The 23089-nt window shown below is 44.5% G+C and overlaps 1 protein-coding gene across 2 annotated transcripts in view; it reads left to right on the forward strand.

Annotated features, from left to right (window-relative positions):
- Nucleotides 1–18919, forward strand: part of LOC131283112 (protein dead ringer) — a 93323-nt gene extending 74404 nt beyond the window's left edge. For both annotated transcript variants that reach the window (XM_058312684.1, XM_058312685.1), the window contains 5 exons: nucleotides 4245–4428; nucleotides 14753–14879; nucleotides 16548–16879; nucleotides 16959–17848; nucleotides 18358–18919. In XM_058312684.1, the coding sequence (XP_058168667.1) occupies nucleotides 4245–4428; nucleotides 14753–14879; nucleotides 16548–16879; nucleotides 16959–17848; nucleotides 18358–18809 (1985 nt within the window). In that variant the 3' untranslated portion in view covers nucleotides 18810–18919. The remainder of the gene's footprint in view (nucleotides 1–4244; nucleotides 4429–14752; nucleotides 14880–16547; nucleotides 16880–16958; nucleotides 17849–18357) is intronic.
- The last annotated feature ends 4170 nt before the right edge of the window (nucleotides 18920–23089 follow it).

Raw genomic sequence — 23089 nt, forward strand, 5'->3', positions numbered from 1 at the left:
GAACAGAACGCTTGTGCTTCAAGTATTTTATCGTTTTTAAAATATACTTTCGTAGGTCGACAGCAGTCGAAACAAGACACGTAAACGAAGTCGATCTTCTTTCGGTCGTCTGTTTGTTGTTTGCATTAGCAGCTGCCGTGGTAAATATTCTCTTAGCCAAAAATTCTCCAATTAAAATGATGAACATTCTACATCGGATTCAAACATCGCTGAACGTTAATTTGTATCAAGCGTGTGTTTTCAACTTTTTGAAATGACCATTTCCTGTGGAGAAAATCCGATTGAACGTGTGCGATCGGGAGAAAGGAGAAAAAAAACGCGACATTTACCAAAATTAACAAAACTAATGGATTCTGTCATGGAAGTGGTTTTCTTTTTGCGTCCTTCCCATTGCTACCAATACCGTGTGGCGTTTTTATTTTGGGTTTCCTTTCGGGAAAATTCGACTGCATCTCGCATCGCTCGCGTTTTATATCTGAACCAATCTCTTTCCTTCCTCTCTCAGCTACCCCGGGCTTGATTTCAAATTTTCCTTGTTTCCTTTCTCGGGAAATCATCCGGCGGCGATCGAGAATTAAGTCTGACAGATGAAAACATGTAGCACGCGAGATTCGAAACGAAGATACGCTCTCCTACCGGCGAGGGCTCCCGGTGAACTCCGATCCGGTGGACAACCGTTTTCCCCGTTTTTCCGAGCACCTCGGGCATTTGATTAATGCATCGTTGACGGGACGTTATTTTATTTAACTTCTTTTTTTTTTTGTTCTCCACGTGCCTACCCACACTCCGGCGAGCGCGTATACGTAACATTGGGTTTTCTATTTTTGAATGAAAAATCGAAATGTGCACGATCGCTTGCGAGGGAAGGGTAGTTGGAAGGGCCGGGCAGTCCACCGATGATCGCATGCAGATGGGAAGAAAAGGGTCACACAGGGCCCGTAATGGTAACTGGGGGACAGAGGAAGGTTGGTATTTTTCGTGAAGTTTTTCCTCGAACAATGTGATGGCAAGCTGGGGACGATTCTATCGTTTTAATTGCAAAGCATTCCATAAAATCGAGCCCCATGTTGAGCCCGTGAAAAAACAGTCTCTATTTAGTGTGGCCGCTAAAAGATGTGTATCCATTTTCTTCGGAAGAAACGTCCAACTAAGGCAAAGAAGAAAAAAAACCACCCGGAACTGACACAGAGGAACTAAAACCGCTTGAGGTATAACAAACCTTGCAATAACAAACTAACTTAATTTGCATCCGTATCATTATCGATGCACTGGCGCAGCAATACCCCTCAAATGCCCTTGTGCATGGTTTTATGAAGGCTCTTGCGAGTGTGTGTGTGTGTCATTTGTCGCTCTGCATTTTCGCATGTAATCCGATTCGTATCAATCGGAGGAAAAATAAACACAATCCTTCGGAAGCCCGCCAAGTGTGGCCAACGTATCACGTATCTTCGCCTTTCGGGACGTCGGAACGCGTGTGGTGGTTTCCCGGAGGGACGGTTGTGCGGGTGGATAGGCCGATTATATCAAAGTGTTCGTCAGCTGTCTTGGCAACCCATGTTTGACTTTTTAACGAATCGAAGGAATGGGCACGTTCCTTCGGTAGGCAGACGTTGCGGCGTGTTGTATTATTTTACCGCAACCTTTGACCTCCTACCCCCGTTTGGATTATGTTTTCTTAACGGTGCAAATTTTCCTTCAAGAAGGCATCTAATTTTCCACGGCGGTGAGGTGAGCAGACAACATGCGAATAAAAAGTAGAAATCGAGTAAATACTCTGCTGGTGGGGTCGTAAATAATTTTATTTCGAATTTACGAATAACTTTTCATGGCCCTCCGATGGCGTTATTGATTTTCCTGCTCTGTTTAACGTTGAGCTGTGTTGAATGTTAGAATAGAGATTCGCCAATCCGAATCCGGGCCCGTCCCAGGCAACGGACGAATTTTCGTCAGCCACTCAACATCGGAGCGGAAACTCACACTTTGGCAGCTTTTCCAATAATTAATATTAATACATAGTAGCCTTCGGCCCGAGGGTATGTTTATATTTTCACGCGCACCAGTTTATAAACAACTCCATCGCATCTGCGGTTGCGAGTATGACGGGTGAGTTAACCTACCTTTCATCGTGGAAACCCCAAGTGGACTCCTTCGGGGAAGAAAAACGAATCACTAAACGTAAAAAAAAACAAAACAAAATCCGCACCACGGTTTTTCAATTCCAGGTTTCCCCCCCTCAGCGGGCGGGAACATATTTAGACAGTATTTTCCACGCGACACTCGTTAGGCGGCGTGGTGAGAGTTTGTTTGGAAAAGCGAATGTCACAACACACTTGGCCCCATAAGGCCCCATAAGGCCGGAGGCCAGGAAAGGACGACGCGGGAAGCGAGAGCGATCGGTCATACGGCACGAGTGGATGGATTCCTTTTCCCAGCCCTCCCACCCGCGCCCTCCTCTCATTCATTTTAATGAAGTTGATAATGTGTGATGGGATGGTGCGCGGGATGCGCAGATGACGCGGGCGATCATGAGGACGATGATGAAGATGGAAACATTCACAAAATTCACGAAAAAAAAGAAAAAAACGAACGGCATTAGCACACGAGCTGGATCACATTCATTATGGGGCAGCAGGCGAGGGCCATCTGCGGGACGATGCTAATTTGTCAACATATTTTCAGTCGCCCGCGATGGGTCGCTTCGATGGCCATTTAATCATGTATGTTTTTATTTATTATTATTATTTTGAACCACAATTTATCTCAAAACCAGATGAAGGTGGATGTGATGAGTTATTTGAATGACAGTGTGGTCGGTGGGGTCGTTCAACGATTTAATTTTTCCAAAGATACAAATTGTTTGATTCTTCTATTTCGCCACAAATCATTGAGCTTCGTTTTTATTTTGCTTTTTTAATTCATATCTGATTGACCTCAACATCCGTGATTATTTGTATCCACCATTATTTAAGCACATTATGTTACGTTATTCTATTTTATTCATGTCCCGCGCGGTTTTGAATATTTTGTACACAGTTTTGACCAAACTTCTTGTGTTCAGTTTATTATTCATTTCATGTGAAAATAATTCTTCCTGAAAGCTGATCAGCACCCGATAGTACTTGAACGATGTCATCGAAAAGAAAAAAATGAACATTTTCTTTTTCACAATTTCTTAAATTTCCTCCATTCATCGCCCAATTTTGTTTTTAAATGTATCTTTTGTAATCTGCAATTATGTCTACGTAGGTAAAACATGATCAAATTAATCTTTCGTGTACGCTTATTTAAAAATCGAACGATTACGCATCCGTTTGGGCGATGCGATTTAAAAGTAATGCTTCTAACAAACTCTACAATTCCATTTAACACGGTCCGCGAGACGAGTTTCTATTATTTTGGTGCCGGTGGACTTCGGGTGATCGGAAGGAAAACCGTTCCACTCAGCCGACCATTATTTGCATCCACTTCTCGAACCCAGTTCGGTCGATCCACTCCGCGAACGATAATTTCCCATGAGTTTCAATCATTTTCCGTCGCCAACCGTCGGTGCCTGATGAATATATTCATCATTTATATATCCGACGCCACGATCGCCACACGGAGCTGATGGTGATGATCATGCTGATGGCGCTGATGGTAGCCGGCTTCTGGTTCTGGGTGTCGCGGCACCCAAAAATATGCATGTTTTGGCCCTACAAACACACACACACACCGGGGGGAAGATGTCAAAATTGATTGTCAGATACGTTTATTTATCGTTATTTTTTCTTCCTTTGCCCTTCTGGCGGTCATCAGTCTATCCCTGGCAGTGCCACCGGATAATGATCTTTGGTCGGGGAAAATATTCCGTCCGCGTGTCTGCGCCCCGCGGAGTGGGCAGGAAAAAACGGGTGGCCCTTGTGGGGTGGCCGGGGTCACACCAACGTTACCATAATAAAAGGCGAGCGATAAATAAAAATAGACATCTTTCCACCGGGCACTACTTGAGTTTGAACGATTGCTCGAATTGATTTCGAATGAAAAATGCATCTCTTTTTTCATGAAAAACAGCCCCGGTAACACTCCGGTTTTACGTCCGGCGGGTGGGACGGAATTGGTGACGGGTGGGGGGAAAACACGCATTCCGTCACCGCAGCACATTCCGATGCGAGGTTGACAAATCGCTTGAAACTATCTCATTGTGCCCGTGGAAGAGTTTTACGCCGCTTACTGACGACTTCTTTTTTGCTTCTTGCTTCTTTCAGGCACTCCAATCAACCGTCTGCCGATCATGGCCAAATCGGTGCTGGATCTGTACGAGCTGTACAATCTGGTAATTGCCCGCGGTGGACTCGTCGACGTGATCAACAAGAAGCTGTGGCAGGAAATCATCAAGGGGCTCCATCTGCCATCGAGCATCACCAGCGCCGCGTTCACACTGAGGACACAGTAAGTATTCCTACGAATAGTGATTAAGGTTTTATAATGCTTTATAACATTATTTTTGTCCAAACCCCACATTTCGAGAGTGATATTGCAAAAATTTATTCAGAAACCAAAACAAATTACACTGTTTTTACATCTTGCTGATGTTGTTTACGGAATGGAAGTTTCACAAAACATTTTAAATATTTCTTAAAATGACTCAAAAGCTATAAATCCAATCCTTTCGCGTGTTCCCTTCACGCCGAGTCGAATCCATTCGCCGTTCGACGCCATTTTGTGTGTACGCCCTTTCGCCGGCGCCGTTAGGGTTGGATTCGTTCCGGAATGAATTAAAATCGTACACCGTAATCGCGCATTCCATCATCCCCACCAAAACGACACGGGGGGATTGAATTTAGTTGGTTGGTTCGCTTCTCTTCGGTTTCTATCTCGCTTCCAGCCTCCGAACGAGCCGCTAAAACAAAATAAAGACAATTAATTCATCAAAATGTCGTCGTTCGATGCACATATTCGTGGCGCGCTCGCGCACTCCGGTGTCGTCAGGTCCGGTTGGAAGGTGAACGGAATACACGAATCTGGAAGAGGCTGGGAAGCTGCTGGAAGCGAAATGAAGCGAATCCCCCCCGTTCAAGATGGCCACCGTGAGTTGGCCATGCCGGTGTGACCCTCTTTCTCGGGCAAAAGGTGGCCAACCACCTTCGTGGAAGACAGCGTCTTAATATATGCTGCTCGCATAAAATCGATATCGCGACCCTCGCGCACTCGACCGCCGGAAGGGAAACGAGTTCCAGCTCGTCCACGGCTCGAATCGGAAGACCGAAGAAGGGCCGTACGATGGCCAATGGCCGAAAGGGGCGTACGTAGCGGCCATAAATTATAGACCAAGAGTAGTTGCAGCGCAACTTCTGCATGCATAATTCGATCGAACTCTTGTGCCGATGCATTTAATGTGCACTAATAAGACCGCGCGAGCGGTATCATTATCTGCCGAGCGGTTTGTTTGGTTTTGTCCTGGATGGTTTGTGCCGAAGAGCATGAGATGAGCATAAAAAAAAAACCGATGCCTTAGAAATTGGAAAATGGAGGATATTTTAAACTTAACTTTAGTTACCCTGGTATTTTTTAAGCTACAAAACAAAAGAACCGAAACCTGATATTCTAAAGAAATAAGTCATTAAAGAAAGCTAGAAAAAAGTAAATTTTACAAGGGTAAATATGTTGGAAAACCGTGAAAAATAGAATATCAGATATTGTGGTCAATGTTGTTGCATTTGAAAATATTCCACCACTAAGCGGATTGTTATTTCTTCTTCAAACCCTTTTTCACCCCCCCTTTTGACGTCACTTTCTGTGGTCTAATAAAACAGTACACATTTTCCTTCGGTGGATCCTAACACATACACACACAATGCACAACATCAGCCAGAGCGAGACCAAGCTCGCCAGACGTCTATGTTAAACTGGTGAAAAAAAGGCAAGCACGAGACGGCTCTGGCCGGCTGCCAAAGTGTTTGCAATGATTTATAGCTTTGATGCCGCCCTTGCGCGCGATCCTTCGATGCGGCCGATGCATTATTATTTATATTTTGTTTTATTGGATTTCATTTTGTTTTCACAGCCCCCCCCCTCGCGAGCTTTGTCCCAGCGTGGAGGTTGCAATTTCCTTTTGTTTTGCTGTGTTTTGCTAACCACATTTCCCCGTTCCCGGTTTGCTCGACTTGATTCCACTTTTTTATTATTATTATTATTATTCTTTACTTGGCATGCATGAGTTCATTAGTGAGCGCACTTTCGTACGACGTCGTCGGTGTGCATTTGGATACGTGTTTCAACAATCGAATTCGGGGGGAAGCCAGACGATCAAATCGGTACGCCGACGCGCGACACGTGGGGACACGTTTTGCGCGGGCCCAAGCAGGGAAGGGGGGGAGTGACGAAATGAAAACTAGTTCACCGCTCCCGGGGAGGTTTTTGCCAGCTCGGTCAGCAGCTGCATCTGGTGCATCGCTCACGCTTCACCATCGCTGACGGCGGCGACGAAGGAGTTATGCTCCACCGGAACATACGGATGAGGGAGCTTGGGGAGCAAAAGAAGAGGCATATGGTTTGCTTGCCGAACGCTCCCTTCCCGTTTTCTTCCCGCAGGCGCGAAGTTGGAAGTTTGCGCAACGAACCCAACCTCCGAACGCCGCCGGAGAAGGAAACAGTTTTATAGCCAGCACTAAATTAAACTGCATATTAGCAGAGGGGATTTTTTCACCTCAAATGTATAATACTTTTCGCCAACCCAAGTGCTCGACCGGTTTGCCCTTCGCGTGCCCGGCCCGGCCGGATCATCAATAAAGTTGGCTAATTTCATTAAAATACAAACGGGGAGGAAGGAAAACTTGGAACTTGGCACCAGCCAAAGGGTTGGAACTGATTGCGCATGAGGGGGACGGCGGGAGGAAAACTCGTGTGCGCCGGAAAATCGACGAACGGGAGAGGAAACGATGAGATTGATTTATGAAGATTGATCATTAAAGGCCAGCAAGCACACTGATTAAATAGTATAAAATAAAACACATCGAGCGGTTTGTTTTCTGCCATCAGTTAATACAGCGTTGCCTCTGAGTTTGACTTCCTACTGCTTAATAAAATTGCTAATCAGTTTTTTTCTCGCTCACTTTCTCTCTTACCGCTTTGAAAAATGTTGTTTTACCTGGTTTAAAACCCTTAAAGCTTAAGAAAAATATTTTTGAATCTCTTTAAAACCTCTGAAAACCCTACTTTTAATCACAAATTATTTTCTTTATCCATTCCCACTTGAGAAGATAAAAATGATGTCTCAATACTTGATTCCTAAATTTTTCAGCTCTTTTTATTCTTTCTATTTTCTACCGATGATCGAATGTTGGTCACTGTATCCATGATCACCCTCGAATACACCCCATGTCACACAACTCCGCATGGAAAGCCATAAACTTTGAAAAAGCACCCAAAATCACAAACGGAGTAATAACATCATCCCCACAAACGCGCCACAGCATGTCCGTTGCTGACCACAATACAACAACGCACGACAACAAAAAAAAGGATGGAATAAGCGAGGGCAAAAATAAAAATCAACAATCACTTAATTGTTCAAACAGCGACGTGTTTGATATCATGTACTAAATTGATTGTTTTGTTATTTCTCCACTTCCCTTTCCGCTGTTTTTATACTGCTTGTGGTGGGGTGGAAAGGATGGAGATCGTTGTCGGTGAGTGTTACAAATGGTTTGTAGAAACCCTGTAACGATAGCAGCTTAACGTAACGGGCTGAGTACCAACGTATTATTTTGCCCGTGGAACTCACGGGCAAAAGGATATAAAGGGGGGCCACAGACGTGACAGACTTAGTGTGAAAAAATCCAATACGAATAAAGGACTAATTTTTTAGTTTATTCCACTAGCGAAATTCTTAAAGAATTCCTTTGTTTTTCTCACTCACGTTGCATTTGCAACATTCTAAAAAATTAGTACAGTACATTAGTAAAGTCATTCTCAGTAAAAAGTGCTTCGCGATTGATTTCGACAAAAGTACGCGTTCGCGAAATGAAGTGAAAAGAAAGTAACCGGACACTCGTGAAATGACCCAACAATATTTGGCGGGATTCATCGGCAGCGTACGCGATGGCGTCGGCGCAAGACGCGCTATGCCGGAATACCCGAATCGGGGACGGTCAATCACATCACTTCAAGGCGAATGGTTTTCTGGGCAGCCGGCAAGATGTGATTTCTACACGCCGGGGAGCCCCGGATGGTCGTATCCTACGCAAACGGAGCCACTACGCTACGAGCATGCACTGGGCCAGCCGTGCCAAAGGTCGAGTCAAGATGCCCGCTGGGAGCCGCCTGGATGGCACCACCGAAGCGCATCCTCGAGCTCGATTGAATCGAGCCGACCACCAAACCCTTCTTACTACAGGGAGCACGAGCTGGAGCAAAGCTATCAGCTTAGATTAAGACAAGTTGAGCTTGACGAAATAGAGCTCGAAAAAAGAAAACACGAGCTCGACATGAAGGAACGCATCGCAAGGGAGCGAGCGATGCATACACAGTGGCAACGCGAAACGGACGCGCTGGCGCAAGCGGAGCGCCATTTTTCGCACACCACGAAACACAGCACTTCAAGTGCAAATGAACTCTACACTACATATTCACACACATCACGACACTACACGGCAAACGGCACTGAATACGATCCACGGAACACTAAAACACCTTTGGAAGCAGTTCGTCCAACTTATGCTCCATTCACGGAGGAGCAAATACGCGCACGTAAGGTGACGGATTGGAGATTGCCGGTGTTTTCGGGGTCGCCGAAACAGTGGCCGAGGTTTATCGAAGCCTACGAAAGGTCGACGAAACTGTGTGGCTTCTGCGACATCGAAAACCTCCAGCGCCTGAGAGAAGCTCTCCAAGGAAAGGCGCGTAAAATGGTTGACATGTCGTTAATTTTTCCCGCGACGGTTCATCTTGCGATTGAACACTTAAAATTGCGGTACGGCAGGACGGAGTTGAATGCGGAAGGCTGCCAGAGCGCAACGATTGCGATGCCGGATAATGTCCTGGAGAAAGAAAGAGAAAGTAATCGTTCTTTCCTACGACCGATGCGCACCGTAACGGCACAAAAACAGAACGATACCGCGCTTGTGTTTAGCGAGAGTCCGCAGCGTAAACCACCTGTATTGTTCGACGTGTCCCGTGTAACGCCGGCAGCAGCAGCATCCACAGCAGCTACACTTGCTTCAGCGGCGCTTTCGTTTGTGGCAGTGGGTAAGGAAAGGTCGGAACCCTCCAACAATACTCCGGGGCCATCGATCGTGTCCCAACCGGTGCATGTTACCGAGCATCCGGTACAACGGGAGCACTTCACTGCGATCGATATCGCACCTGGCATTGCGGATAGCACCATTGGAGCTGAGCCGGACGGGGACTGCCATGGGGGCGAGGTGCGGGCATCATCGGCTTCTCTATCGATTCCGATCGATCCAGTAGCACCAACGAATGACGAGGTTGACAAACTCGCCTTTGTTAATCGCGTCGCTGCTGTGGACGCGCGTCGGCAGCTACCTTTCGATACCGTCCAGGAGGAACAATCGCCTGCGCTGCTTGACCCGTCGTCAACGCTGCAATTTCACGCTTCCGATAATGTTCTTGGCTCGCCGGAGCAGCAACGGCAACCCACGATCGCGATGGCCGAAGAAGTGGCTGCAATTAGTAGCAGCATCGAGATGCATCCCGTCGGAGCGAGCGGTCGGAGCAGTGTTGCTACCAATCCTGGTAGTTTTATTCGGATTTCGGCTGCTTTCCTGGCGGTTTTCGGCGTGATCAGCAGACGAATCGCGATCCTGCTGGATGGAGAATTACGTCGGCCAAAACCACCAAACGATGTGCCGCCGATCCGTGCGCTCAAACCACCAGACGAGCACAATTATCGGGTCGCTGTGGCTGGAGCCTAAACAGACAAATATTTAGCGACAATTGTGACCGGCACGAATTTTACCCAGATTTCGGATGCTGGCCTGTTTGTAAACATTAAGCTGCGGTTGTCTAAGTAGCACACAACACAGGGGTGTGTGTGTGTACTGCCGGGGAGAATGTTACAAATGGTTTGTAGAAACCCTGTAACGATAGCAGCTTAACGTAACGGGCTGAGTACCAACGTATTATTTTGCCCGTGGAACTCACGGGCAAAAGGATATAAAGGGGGGCCACAGACGTGACAGACTTAGTGTGAAAAAATCCAATACGAATAAAGGACTAATTTTTTAGTTTATTCCACTAGCGAAATTCTTAAAGAATTCCTTTGTTTTTCTCACTCACGTTGCATTTGCAACAGTGAGAGAGGGTGGTTTGTCTCTCAGCTCACCGCGCGCCATCGGTTTTCCTTCGATCGTGTGTACGCGCTCGGGGATAGAGTTTTCTTTTTATCTTCGGCGTAAAACAATTCCTCATCAATAGGTGAATGAAGGTGGATCGTTTTTTTTTTGGTTTCTTCAAAAATACATCAATCCGTCCTGGAATTGCTTTTTGCTCTAGCCGACCCACGCCATCTTGGATGATTGTTTTAATTTACACCGACATTGTCAAGGGGATAACCGACGACGATCATAAATTATTCATGCACTTTCCGGATTCAGGATGATAAAAACAAGCGAACGAAGATCGTGTTCCATCAATTGATGCACCGACGCCAAATTACCGACTCTGTGTGTGTGTGTGTGCATAAACCATCAACGGGGCAGCAACGATGCTATGATATGCTCTGGCTTATGATTCCGACTGTTGAGCTGGACGCGCAAGCCGTCATCCAGCAAGTGTTGTTGTCTTTTCGATCCGTCGATCGAAAACATCCGCAAGAGGGGAAAAAAGGGAATGGAGTGAAAACCGTTTACTCCATCGGCCATCCATAAACCACAAACACACACGCACACACAAACGGGGGAGGGATAGGGGCTGGAAAAGGGTGGATATTTGAATTTAAATAGACAAATATTTAGTCACGGTGTCATTGCACGTGTGCGTGGACTTAGCCGATGTAATTGATGTTGTGTGTTGGTAATTAGTGGAAGTATTTTCCGCGCGTTTGTTTTCTTATTTTATTTTTTTAAATTTTTTTTATTTGGTCAATGACGAAGATGGGTTTGTAATTGATCAAATGGTGGGTGTTTAGTAAATGTAGGAAACAATTTACTTCAAAACGTGCTTAATTTTCCCAACTTGAAACTGAAGCTAATGACAAAGTAAAATAAAATCTATTTATTTGAAGTGACTTGAACTCTTTAAAAAGCAATTCGTTTGAAATAACAATTCGAAGCCACCCGAAATGCCAATTTACTTTCTGCCTCCTTAATGCCGCATATTTTTTGGCGACAATCTGTCTGCGACGGACTCTAAAACCCACATCTGTTTGCTGGTGAGAAAAAAAGAAAACCCCTCAATACATATGGACCCCCATGGGTAACACCATAATTTGTGCCAGATCTCCTCAGTCTGTCTGAGGCTTTTGTTTTCATCCCGTTTGAATTATTGCTACTCCAAGGCCTATCATTTTCGTGTGCATATCAAAAAGCGACCCGATGTTCTCCAACTCTGATCGTTCGAGCCATGAATCATAAATACACAACCGGATCGACGGATTTCCTCCTGAAGTGCAGGTGTGAATTCTTCAATTCACGGCCGACTGTGACGAACGTGGTTTCCTGTCGCAGAAAAAAACACTTGTCCGGAGCTCAAAAACTGAATGGTTTATGATCTCCTAAATGGCATTGATGCTTCTTCGTCTTCTTCCTACCGCACAGGCCTAAATGGTGACCCACAAAAATGAGGGTTCCTACCACAGCATCAACGATCACGCAACACACACTCCGTTCCAGTTTTCTCTTTTCAACATCCAACCGTGTTTTATGCTTCTTTTCCATCCAACATCCTACCTCCACCCGTCTTAGTCAGGCGGACGGGTAATTTAAATATTAAATTAATATATTTTCGCTTCATACCGAAAATTAATGTCGATTGTCGGCTGCGGTGACGGTACCTGCGGTCGATCCGCAAAACACCCCATTTGCACACCCCAAAGCCACCCCCGACTTTACAAACATTGCGCCTCAACCAGTGACGCTTTCACGACTTGCGCAAACGAACGCCGCAGGGAAAAGCTGGGCCGAGCGGGCCCAAGGGAGGGTGTGGCGTGTGTGGAATGTGTCAATGTTGATAATTTTGTGACATTTATTATTTCCCGTGTGTGCGTTGTCGAATTGTCTGTGCTTTTTTTCCATGGTAGGTTATTTTGGCATCATTAGGTTGTTTTTTCTTTCCTTCCTTTTCTTCAACCCACGTATGTTTTTATTTCTTGGTGCTTTGGGCGGCAAACGCGCTTTGTGCATGTTGCTTATCATGTGCCGCATGCCAAATGAGACGCTTTAGTTGATCTCAATGCGTCGCTTTGATGTGGTGACACTATAATTTGGACGATGGAACCATACTTAGTTTTTGTTTTTCTTTTCATGCGCTCTTTTGCAATTTATTTATTTATTTATTTTAATTTTTATCTTGGTACCCCCTCTTTGTCACCTTCATCCCGCATCATTACAGGCAGGTGTTACAGTACCGAATATTGTCGGTGAGGATTGTGCGGGCGAACGCGATAAAGCCTTCGTTTGATGTATGAATTTATTATTTTAATTTAATACCCTTGTTTTAATGTCTTATCATTCATGAATTGGGTTGGAGGCTGTTAAAAAATTGAATTATGTATTCCAAAAACACAAAACCCGAAAGAATTTTGTATCATCATTGGTTGGGCACTCGTCATTAGCAACGACATGTTCGAAGTAATTACATTTAAAACAATAAGAACCATCGAGACGCATCAAAAATATGAAGCATTAGAAAAGGCAAACCAGCAGACAACGCACGAAACGAACATTTTAATGAAGCATCGCGGTGGGATTCGAAGCTCAAAACAGAGGGCAGGACAAAATAAATCGATGAATTTATTATTGCAAATAAAAATATGGCCAACAATAAATTGAGGGAAGATGATAATAAAATGCTCGACTGCTTGGTTGCACCCCGTCGTCGTCGTTTGCTCGCCGGAACGCGCACCGGAACGGAACCGCTTTTCTGATCGGTCTGGCTCCGCAGCAACGAACTTGGACTTTCAAAATGTTCACTTTATTTTAACGATTTCAAATAAATGACCAATCCATCACGTGTCCGAAGAGCGGCAGCCACAACAACAGCGGACCAAAATCACAATGTTGAATGACAGATCGGAGGATTTTCTTCGCTAAATTATTCCCCCACCATCGCTACACGGGACGGGCGGTCTTGGGAGAAGGCCGGAGGAAAAGATATCAAAATTTTGTTTGGCTTTTATGCTTCACTTCTCGGAAGCAGCCCGCTGCAGAACGAGCCGCAATCGGGAAACAGAGGCGCTGCAAATATTGATTATTTCTTTTGCCTGCCCAATGGAACCCGTTCGCACGAAATCGATCAACCCGTTTTGGGGAAGAATCAGGGATGGAAATGATCATTCGCACGCTTGTGTGTTCGCTTCGGACGCATCCATAAATGGGGCCCCAATGTAATTCCCTTAAAGCGAGACGGCCGAGCTTCCGTTTTTATATTTTCTTTCGGGCGACCGAAAGGTATTAAAATCTGCACGTTCCTTCCCGGACCACCAGAGTTTCCATTTTGCATGTTGCAGGGATTTGCCTTCCTGTATGATGCGTGTTCGGCTCATGAATGGGGCTCTATTAATGAGGATTCATCGTAACCGATGACTGGACCGACGTTTACCGAGGGAAACGCATGGAAACCGCACATATAGTCACGGCCAAACGAAACACAATGTGGCAATGAAATCCACCAAAAATCGAACCTTCGATCGACGTTTAAACGAGACGACTGATCGGGCGAAACGATCTCGATCGGGTTTGATGCGTTCATCTTCTGCTCGAAAAATAATCGGATGAGCTTCATGTTTCCAGGAATTTTCATTCGGCTGGGGTTTTATTTGAATCCCATCAAATGCTTTAGAACGCACATCATGGTTTACTTTTCCATGTTTCTCGACGAGAAAAAGTTTAAAATTGATTTATGTGCACTCGCAAATGATCGATCTTTGTGTTTCATTATTAAGCTTTGCGAAAAAATGTTTAAAAAATCCCAGTAAGTTGAGAGCGGAGTTTAATTTCATAAAAATATAAATTCTTGGTCTTTCTCGAATAGTCTTTAAGCTCGCTTTGCAAATAACAAGTTCTGGGCTTTAATAAGGAAATGATTTTTAAATTTGTTATGCACTTACATTTAAATTCTTTAATCATCTTCCCTTTTTTATTTGGAAATCCAACCACTCGAATCGTGATCGTACAGCTTCCACTCGATGCTGCCACCGCATCCAATCTTGATTCCACGCTGCATTTTGTGTTGGGTGTAGAAATGCATGTAAAGTATGTTTGCACAGTCAATTAGAACACCCTCGACAGACAGACTAGTCGCGCCAAAGGTGCGCGCAGAAGGTTGGAATTTCTTCCGATGAATAATTATTTGTGTTCCCTGCTCATCGGAGCCCTGCCTACCTCTCTTCCTATCATACTCACTCACACACACACATGGAATCCTCTTCCATCGTTTCCCCCCAATGGACGGGACAAGAACACTATAATCTTCAGACCCACAAGAAGTTCGCATCCTAACCGTCCCCGGAGACATACGGGATGCGTTTTTACCTACCTTCTTCTGTTGCTTATTTGAATTAACATCTTCGTTTTCCATCTCTCCTTCTTCTTCCCAGGTACATGAAGTATCTCTATCCGTACGAGTGCGAGAAGAAAAACCTGAGCACCCCGGCGGAACTGCAGGCGGCCATCGATGGCAATCGGCGCGAGGGACGTCGCTCGAGCTATGGCCAGTTTGATCCGGTAAGTGCAATGAACGATGCTCATCCTCCTCAGCCCTGGTGTGCCGCGTACCATACGGCACCAGTTGGTACAGGTGTTAATCGAGGCGTCGTTGGACGTGGACTGACCAACATTGGTGGACTTATGCACATCCGAATGGATCCAATGCATACGTTTATACTTCTACGATAACTTTGCCTTGGGTTAGTTTTAACAGTCTCGTTGAACTTTCTTTTTATAAAACTAAATTAAAACTTATTATTTTCACCCACAAATCCGGTTTTCCAGTGGAAACTTTGCGAAACGATACTCCGCAAAGGGGAGGACGCATGTTATGCGTCTTGTTTAACGCCTTCCTCCCGCGATCGACGGACCGAGTTGATCATCTGAGGCAATATTTACCCTTCGGACTTCATTAACAATGAGTGCCCATGCTGCCTAAGGCGTCTGGACTGTCCGGTACAACATACTAGACCTGCATTCCTTCGGTTCCCTCAACATATCTACTTCTTCTAGAGAGTTGAGAACGCAACTTGGTTGCCGGTTCAACGGGGTTAATTATGTTCAGCTATTGATTTTCTCCACTCCTATGGCGGTGTTGTTTTCGAATCGCAAGGGAAAATGTTTCATTTTTCCGAATGGGTTCGAGCGGATGCAAGACATGTTCCTCCGCGAAGAAGGAGAAATTCAATCGTCTCGTTTATGATCGTTTCTTTATTATGACCCATTGCAATAACATAAAACGACGGCAATGATGCACTAACGTTCGATTCATGCTTATGTACGGAGCGAGTGGTCGATATACTAAACAGCGGCAGAAGAAACCCGAACTCGACGATTGAAAACATCATCGACGCCTTTCGAAACACAATGTGTACCAAAACAACGATCATGTACGGAACACATGTTGTTCTGTGTTAGCTACTCAAAAAAACGGGCAAACCCGCGTATCCAACAAGTGTTACTGGTTTTTACGCTCTCCCGGGTCGCCTTCACTTTTTCTTTTGGCGCATTTTGTTGCTTTTTCCCCTATAAAACATATTACGCACGTACGACGCATCGACCCGCCAAGATCCACCATCGTGATCGTGATCGAAATAACGGCTCGTGTCGATGGAAAAACAATACCGCATCGGGCTAACTGATGTTCCGGCGGATCAAATCACGCCTCCTCGCGCGGGAAATAGCGGTGGGGAAGGGAAGGCAACCAGTTTTCGTTGAATGGAGTCGGATGTTTTTTGTTATGCATTTGCACAACACAACTAACCACAAAACAGGATGCGGAACGGAAATGGAAAATTCATTCATTGATTCGAACGTTTTCGATAGGATACTCTGGGCATGTTGCCCTCTGAATCACCGGATGCTGGAATCATGTTTCGGTTGGGAAAACGTTTTTTCGAGCTTGGAAATGTCAGTAGGATGTTAGGGTTTTAGAGTTCGATCGATTATTTTGCTTTTGTTTTTAATCTGACAAATCCTCAAATGTTCATGTTTTATTGATTCTCGTTACTAGAATTCCTCTACAAACCTTGACGCCTTGATGTATGCAACACTCTCCCATCACTCATTGGTAGATGTTAGTATCCTCCATTAGTGCGTCCGCTAATTTTACCTGTTCGTCACCTTAAAACCCACTTGTTAGTGGCAATCGTTGATAACCTGAGTTTTTTTCCTTCCGCCCCACAGCCATCAGTACAGCGCTCGCCGATCCCGCAGGGTATGTCCCAGATGCCGCCGCTGTCGCTGGTGTCACACGTCAACCAGCAGCAGCATCACCATCGGCTGCTGCCCCCGGTCGGTCAGATCCCGAACATGCTGCCGGCCGAGTTCGAGCAGCGCATGCTCAACTACATCAAGATGTTCCAGCCGAAGGAGATGAGCCGGGCCGCCAGCCCGGACAAGCTGTCGGCACTGAACGCGCTGGAACTGTCGCGCGTCGCCCTCTGGAACATGTACAACCCGAGCCCGAACAGTCCACCGAACTCGCTCAACACCAGCCCGGAGAACAACATGCAGAGGTAAGTAGTTTGTGGGAGATTATTTGTTCCTATGTTTCGGTTGGTTCTTTAAAACGTTCGCTTCCTCGCTTGTTTGCAGCGCCCTGGATCTCTCGGAGTCGCCAGACCACGCCATGGCATCGATCAAACGTGAACGGGACCATCCGGTCGACTTCAGCGACCCGAGGGACTACGGTACGGGGCTTCCACCGCCGGCCAAGCGTAGCCACCACAACCACCATCACAGCCACTCGCACCACAGCCGCTCCCTGACGCCCCAGAAGCTGAACAGTTCCTCGCACGACGAAGACGACGCCCGGTCGGGCAGTACGCCGATCAATCTGCGCGAAAATGGCGCCCACGGACGTCACCGACCGTCGACGCTAGACGACGACGGCGATGACGAGGAGGACGATACGATGGACGACACGGCGGACCACGAGGACGACATGATTCGGGCGTCGATTGCGGCCGCCGCCGCTGCCGCTGCCGCCGTTAACCAGCATCCGCTCGCCCTCAGTCTGGCCGATCACCATCTACAGCAACAGCAGCAACAGCAGCACCATCAACAGCAGCAACGTGAACGGGAACGCGAGCGGGTCCAGCAGCAGGTTGTGGCCGCCGCTCGTGAACAACAGCAGCAGCAGCAGCAACAGAGAGAACAACACATGGCAACACTGGATCTAAGTATACTGGACCGCGAGCGACAGCGCTGCGACAGTGCCGACAACAACAAGCTGAAACGCCAGAGCCAGCAGCATCAGCAGGGTCAGCAGCATGGACAGCAGCTGCTCGAGCAACACCACCACCAAAGGCAGTTGCAGGCGAGGGTGGCCCGTGAGCTACGGAAGCACGAGAACGGCGATCATCGGCTCAGTCTCACGCCGGACAGCGATCTGCACCATTCGAAGAACACATCCGGAGGGCTCGGAGATCCATTCAGCTCGCCGCTCGGGATTACCGGCATGCAGTTCAAGCTGATCAGTCGAGGTAAGTTGACGTTCTAGAACATATTTTCTAATAGCACTAAGTGAATACTGTGTCCTAGCTTATGTCAGAGCACGACTCAAGTACTGGATTTAGAAAGCAGATATAAAATTAGATTCAAGTCTAAAATGCAACATTAAAGCTTGGTATTCTAGATATTCTGGATGATGAATGCATTAACTAACAACATACCTGCTTATCAAATATTTCGTAAACAAATTTGAGACTCAAAGTTCAGGACAAAAACACTAAAGATTCGACGTCAAAAATATAAATGTCTTGAAAAAGTTTTCTATAGTTTAGAACTTGAGAAGAACGTACTCGATGATGTCCATCATTAACACACCAAAGTTTTGGAATGCACAAATTGTCTACAAGAGTTCCCTAAACCGTTTATACTATTGACTTCTAAGCCTTAGATAAAATAGTAACACTCATAAGCTGGCTTTAGATCGGAATGAGAACTCGCATATCCATCTGACACATTTCTTTTATTCTTTCTCCATCCTCAGGAGATGCCAGCAAAGGCGACCAGAAGCTGGTAGTGACGATGGAGTTCAACGGCGTACAGTACGAGGGCGTCCTGTTCGCGAACCCACTCTCCTCGACGGCCGTGTCCGCACCTGCATCGACACCTCCTTCCTCCTCCGTATCGGCCACCTCCGCCTCTCCCGTCGGTTCCATGGTGTCGCCGGTAAAAGCCGGCCCGATCATCTCACCCCTGGACGAACGTGATTCGGCGTCCAACGTGGACGTACAACTGAACTCGCTCTCCTCTGTAGCCGCCTTGACCACGTCCAGCAACGGTTCCATCAACTCGAACGGCAGCAACATCAACAACACCACCAACAGCATTAGTTCGTGCGTCCAACAGCTGCAACTGCAGCAGGATGGTGTCCTTCCCTCGGTACCGACAACGGTACCTACATCGGCTCCCAGCCCAACCCGACCTCTCGTGTCCTAGACGGGGGAACGAAAAGGAGAAACACTTAGGGGAAACAAGAATCTTCAACAATGCTCTCTCGCTATTCTACCTTACTTCGCTTAGAAGGCAGATAAAACGATACACACACACATCAGGGGTGGAAAACTTACCGTGCTAGGTGTACGGTATGCGAATTAGATTTTCCTTCGCTCTTTCCTTTCCGCGCGGAACCCCACACATCGCCACAAAGCTAATATTTTCCATTCTCGCTATCCGCTCCCCAAAACACGACACGACACGGAACTACACGGAACTCCTTTCCGCAGCCTCGACAGTAGCTTTTAGGTCCATTTCACCGTTAGCTTAGAGATGCTAGTAAACCCTCATGAACTGTGTATAGAGTCTAGGATGGAAACACCGATCCGATCGTAACCCTCCAGCGAGGATCGATGATGTTTTTTTTATCAAGAAACCAACTTTTTACATGTTTGCGTGCGATAGTCTAAACTGTATCATTTTTTATCGATATCGACGCATTCGACTTTAGGTTAGCCCGGTGAGAATAAATTCCACCTCGTAGTGAGTTTTAGGTTTATTATACATCAATTTCCATGGCAACGACGTGATGGTTGCGTGGCAAAAAGTACGCAGCATTGAGTGTATATTTTTGCAAACAGGTGGAGTAACACACAGGAAGCATAAAAGCAGCGATTGCTTGATCGTACGAAAGACGAGATAAAACACAAACGAGGGCTGTACAAAATAGTAAGAGAAGCGAAGTGAAGCAAACGTACTTCACTGTTAATTGAAAATCCCATTTCCTAACGATCATGTTTGCGCTGATGCCAGCACGTCCAAGACGACGAAGGATCAGATACAGTATGCAAAACGGCAACGACTTTCTTTAAAGCATCCCACACAGTCTTTACCAATGACTTTGTTTTTCGTTTTGGAACCTTTTTCTACTATTTTCTTATTTAAATCATCACAAACACCTATGTACTCTTCCCTCCTCTCCTATTTCACCATCATCTTCATGGAGCCAAAAATTATGTTTAACGATATGCAGGTGATCCGACCTTTCGCCTATCGATTTTCCTATATTATTTTATTATCTTTCGTATGTGTAGATTTAGCGTTTTTTTTTTTTTGCCAACTTTTGTACACAGTTGTAGTTCGTTTTGTCCCTCCTCGGAAGCACAAGGAGGGGAAAACGCCAGGAGACACGATTATACGATCTTATAACACATAATGTACTGTAAGTAGCGTGTGGGAAGAAAGCGCGATCGATAGATGAATGGTGAGGAGATAAGCAACTGTTTAAAAATGATAAACTGAAGGTAGCACATAGCGGAAAAATTGTATCTAAACAAGTTTGTGCAGTTTCGTAAGGCGTTAGACCTTAGAGAATATATAGAAAGAGTAGCATGAATACAGGATGAAAGTAATAAAACAAAAGAATATAGAGGACACACAAAACTAGATTGCACATTTTGAAACACGCTATTCAATGAATTTGAGCTCCTGGGAAACTGTAGACAAAACCAACTAGCTCAAAGAAAACTCGCTCCTGTAGCGAATGGCTTTCCGAGGTTTCCCCGCAACCAATGGATATCCGTTGCGATGAAAACGTTTTTTCCTAGTTTTAATTTTATTCGTTTGCAATAATATTTTATAACATTAGAATTTCCCTTTCTATCATGCAATGCTAGTGAACAAGGTAAGGAGAAAAAAGATGGATCGTGTGTGAACGATTTGTTAAATTAAACGAAATTATCCTCGCCCTACGTATACACATAAAAACAAAAGCAGGAAGGATGTGAAGAAACTGTACCGATACATGCCGTAGATTGGTTGAACGTTTTTGTTTTAATTTAAATGTTATAAGCAATGCCTATTAACGGATGGCGAAAGTAAAAAGGGTAACGAGCGAAGTTTGCGGTCTTTTCTTATTTGTACGGTCGTCTTGGAGACGATTTTACTGCTCCGGTTTTTGCACTTGAAACCATTCTCCAAAATTTTCTCGCTGTAAATCAGTATGTTCGAAAACAAAATGGCAAACACTAGTTTATTTTCTATTCATCCGGAGTGGAAAATCATTTGCTAGCGTGATAAGCGAGACAGTACATGAAATAGCTGTAGAGGAATAACACGTATTTCAAATTCTCCTTTCTCTGTTTTTCCGAGCGCATCGTAGTAGACGTTATGTATGTAGGAACGCATATGTAATAATAATGAATTGTCCGTTTTAAATAATAATTGAAAATCCATAAAAATATGAGTAGAAAAACTAAAAACACTATTTATGTTGTTTCAATATATCCGAACAATTCTTGAGAAAAACTGGAAGTGATTTAAATTGTTCATCTAATTAGTAATCCCCATAAAGTGTAAAATTTCATTTATGTAGATTTAACCAGATTTATTTTTTTTAAGTTGTCAAAATTTCAAAAAATGATGGTTTTACTTCTCAAATTTTTAACCTCACCATTGACTGAAACATTTCAAAACGCCTTGAATAATTTCTAACTGTATAAACGCTTCAAATTGTTCCATAGGTGCATGTCTTGGCTAAATCTTTGTGGATGTATTATTTCGGATACAATTTTGTTATATCTTTTGTTGCACTATTTTACACTATATTTTTTGTGCATAATTTATTGCGGTTCATATGAAATAGAAAGTTATATAATAAGAATTAAAATCATGTTAATTCAAGAATTCATACTGCCTGTACAAAATTACTTTATTAGTTCCATATTAACCGAGTCGTTTCCGACGAATCAAAAAGTACTTTCTTTACATAACTTGTATCTTGCTTTATTCACAAAATAAACGATGTTATTATTCCATAATTGTTGTATGAGAACTATGAAACGCTAAACGAAAAACGCTCGAAAGTTAGAAAAATAAAAAAAATTTAAAAAAAGATAAAAATCAAATTTTAACAAACTCAAAAATATATAGCGTACAACTTATAACTTACCTGTATGACAGGGAAATCACAAACAAAATATTCCAACTCAAGAAGATGATCAAAAGCAAAAAATAAACAGCAAACATGTTTTGATCTCTACAATTCTATTCCTTCCAACTACCGCACGGAGTTTAGCTACAAGCAACACCGTTTTGAGACGTTGAGCAAATCGTATAAAAATTGCAACGACTTTGATTGTTCTCTAGTTTTTGCTATCACTCGGTACACAGTTATCGATGTAAATTGAAATGATCAGTTTTGAAAGCATGACTACCAAACAGTTTCAATGTACATATATCTGCGCCTCTTTTCCCGTTTCTTTTGAGCCGTCTCGCGTAAGGCTATATAAGGCTCCTACAGTTGCTGATTATATTGCTCGTTTTGCGTATTGCGTTATAGCAAACGTTTGATTACAGCTTTCCAGCTTCCACATGTTTATATATTGCTTTTGTTTCAAATCGAAGTCACCAGGGGAAACGTATTTCTTGAAACCTACTCCGACCACCAACACAGAATCCTCAGCATGGCCGGGATGCACCACAGTTCTACCATAACTTTCTACTTTTACATAACCACGCTCGAGATACAAATGTGTTTAGCAAATGTACAATTGTTTATTTGTTTCTATAGCTTTCAACCCCACCCCTGCATACACACTCACTCTTCATTTCCCTTTCATTCCTTCAACATCATTAATCATCGGTCAAACCCGTTCGCATTTTATAACCTACTATTATATGCTCTTGAGTTCACATGTTGCCTAATAGAGTACATTCTAAGTTCATGCCATCTGTTCCACTTTTTTGCTTAAATTTCCCCTTCCTCCATCCTGCTCCAATAACAATTGGTTCCCGTAGTTGTGTTTATGGTGTGTGAATATGTAATGTACGCTAGTATAAGTTCGCTTAGCTACTTATATCATGCACTTTCATTTATATATGAATATATTTATGCCAATGCTATGTGGTTTCCGTTCACATAAATCACGTTTCTTTATATATGTATTGTTCTTCAATATCATTGAATACTATTGTGTTCAACACTCTCCTCCCTCTGCCCCGTTTTTTCTCCCTTCGTCAGGTTCTCCATCGCACACAAGAGATGGGATTTCGACGTAACAAATGGGGTTGTATAAATATGTATGTACGTCCTCTGTCTACCACGTGCGCGTTATTGTTGGGGCTAAATGTCGCTAGAAGAAAACAAACGAAAATCTTTCCTTAAGCCCTCGAGCTTTATTATTACAGCTTCATCTGTAACACACATTACCAGTATTTGCTCTTTGTTATCATACTACTATTATAATCTGTCCGTTAGTGTAAATGTTAGTTCAATCGCAACA

Source organism: Anopheles ziemanni, chromosome 2 (genome assembly GCF_943734765.1).
Source record: "Anopheles ziemanni chromosome 2, idAnoZiCoDA_A2_x.2, whole genome shotgun sequence".
Classification (NCBI taxonomy): domain Eukaryota; kingdom Metazoa; phylum Arthropoda; class Insecta; order Diptera; family Culicidae; genus Anopheles; species Anopheles ziemanni.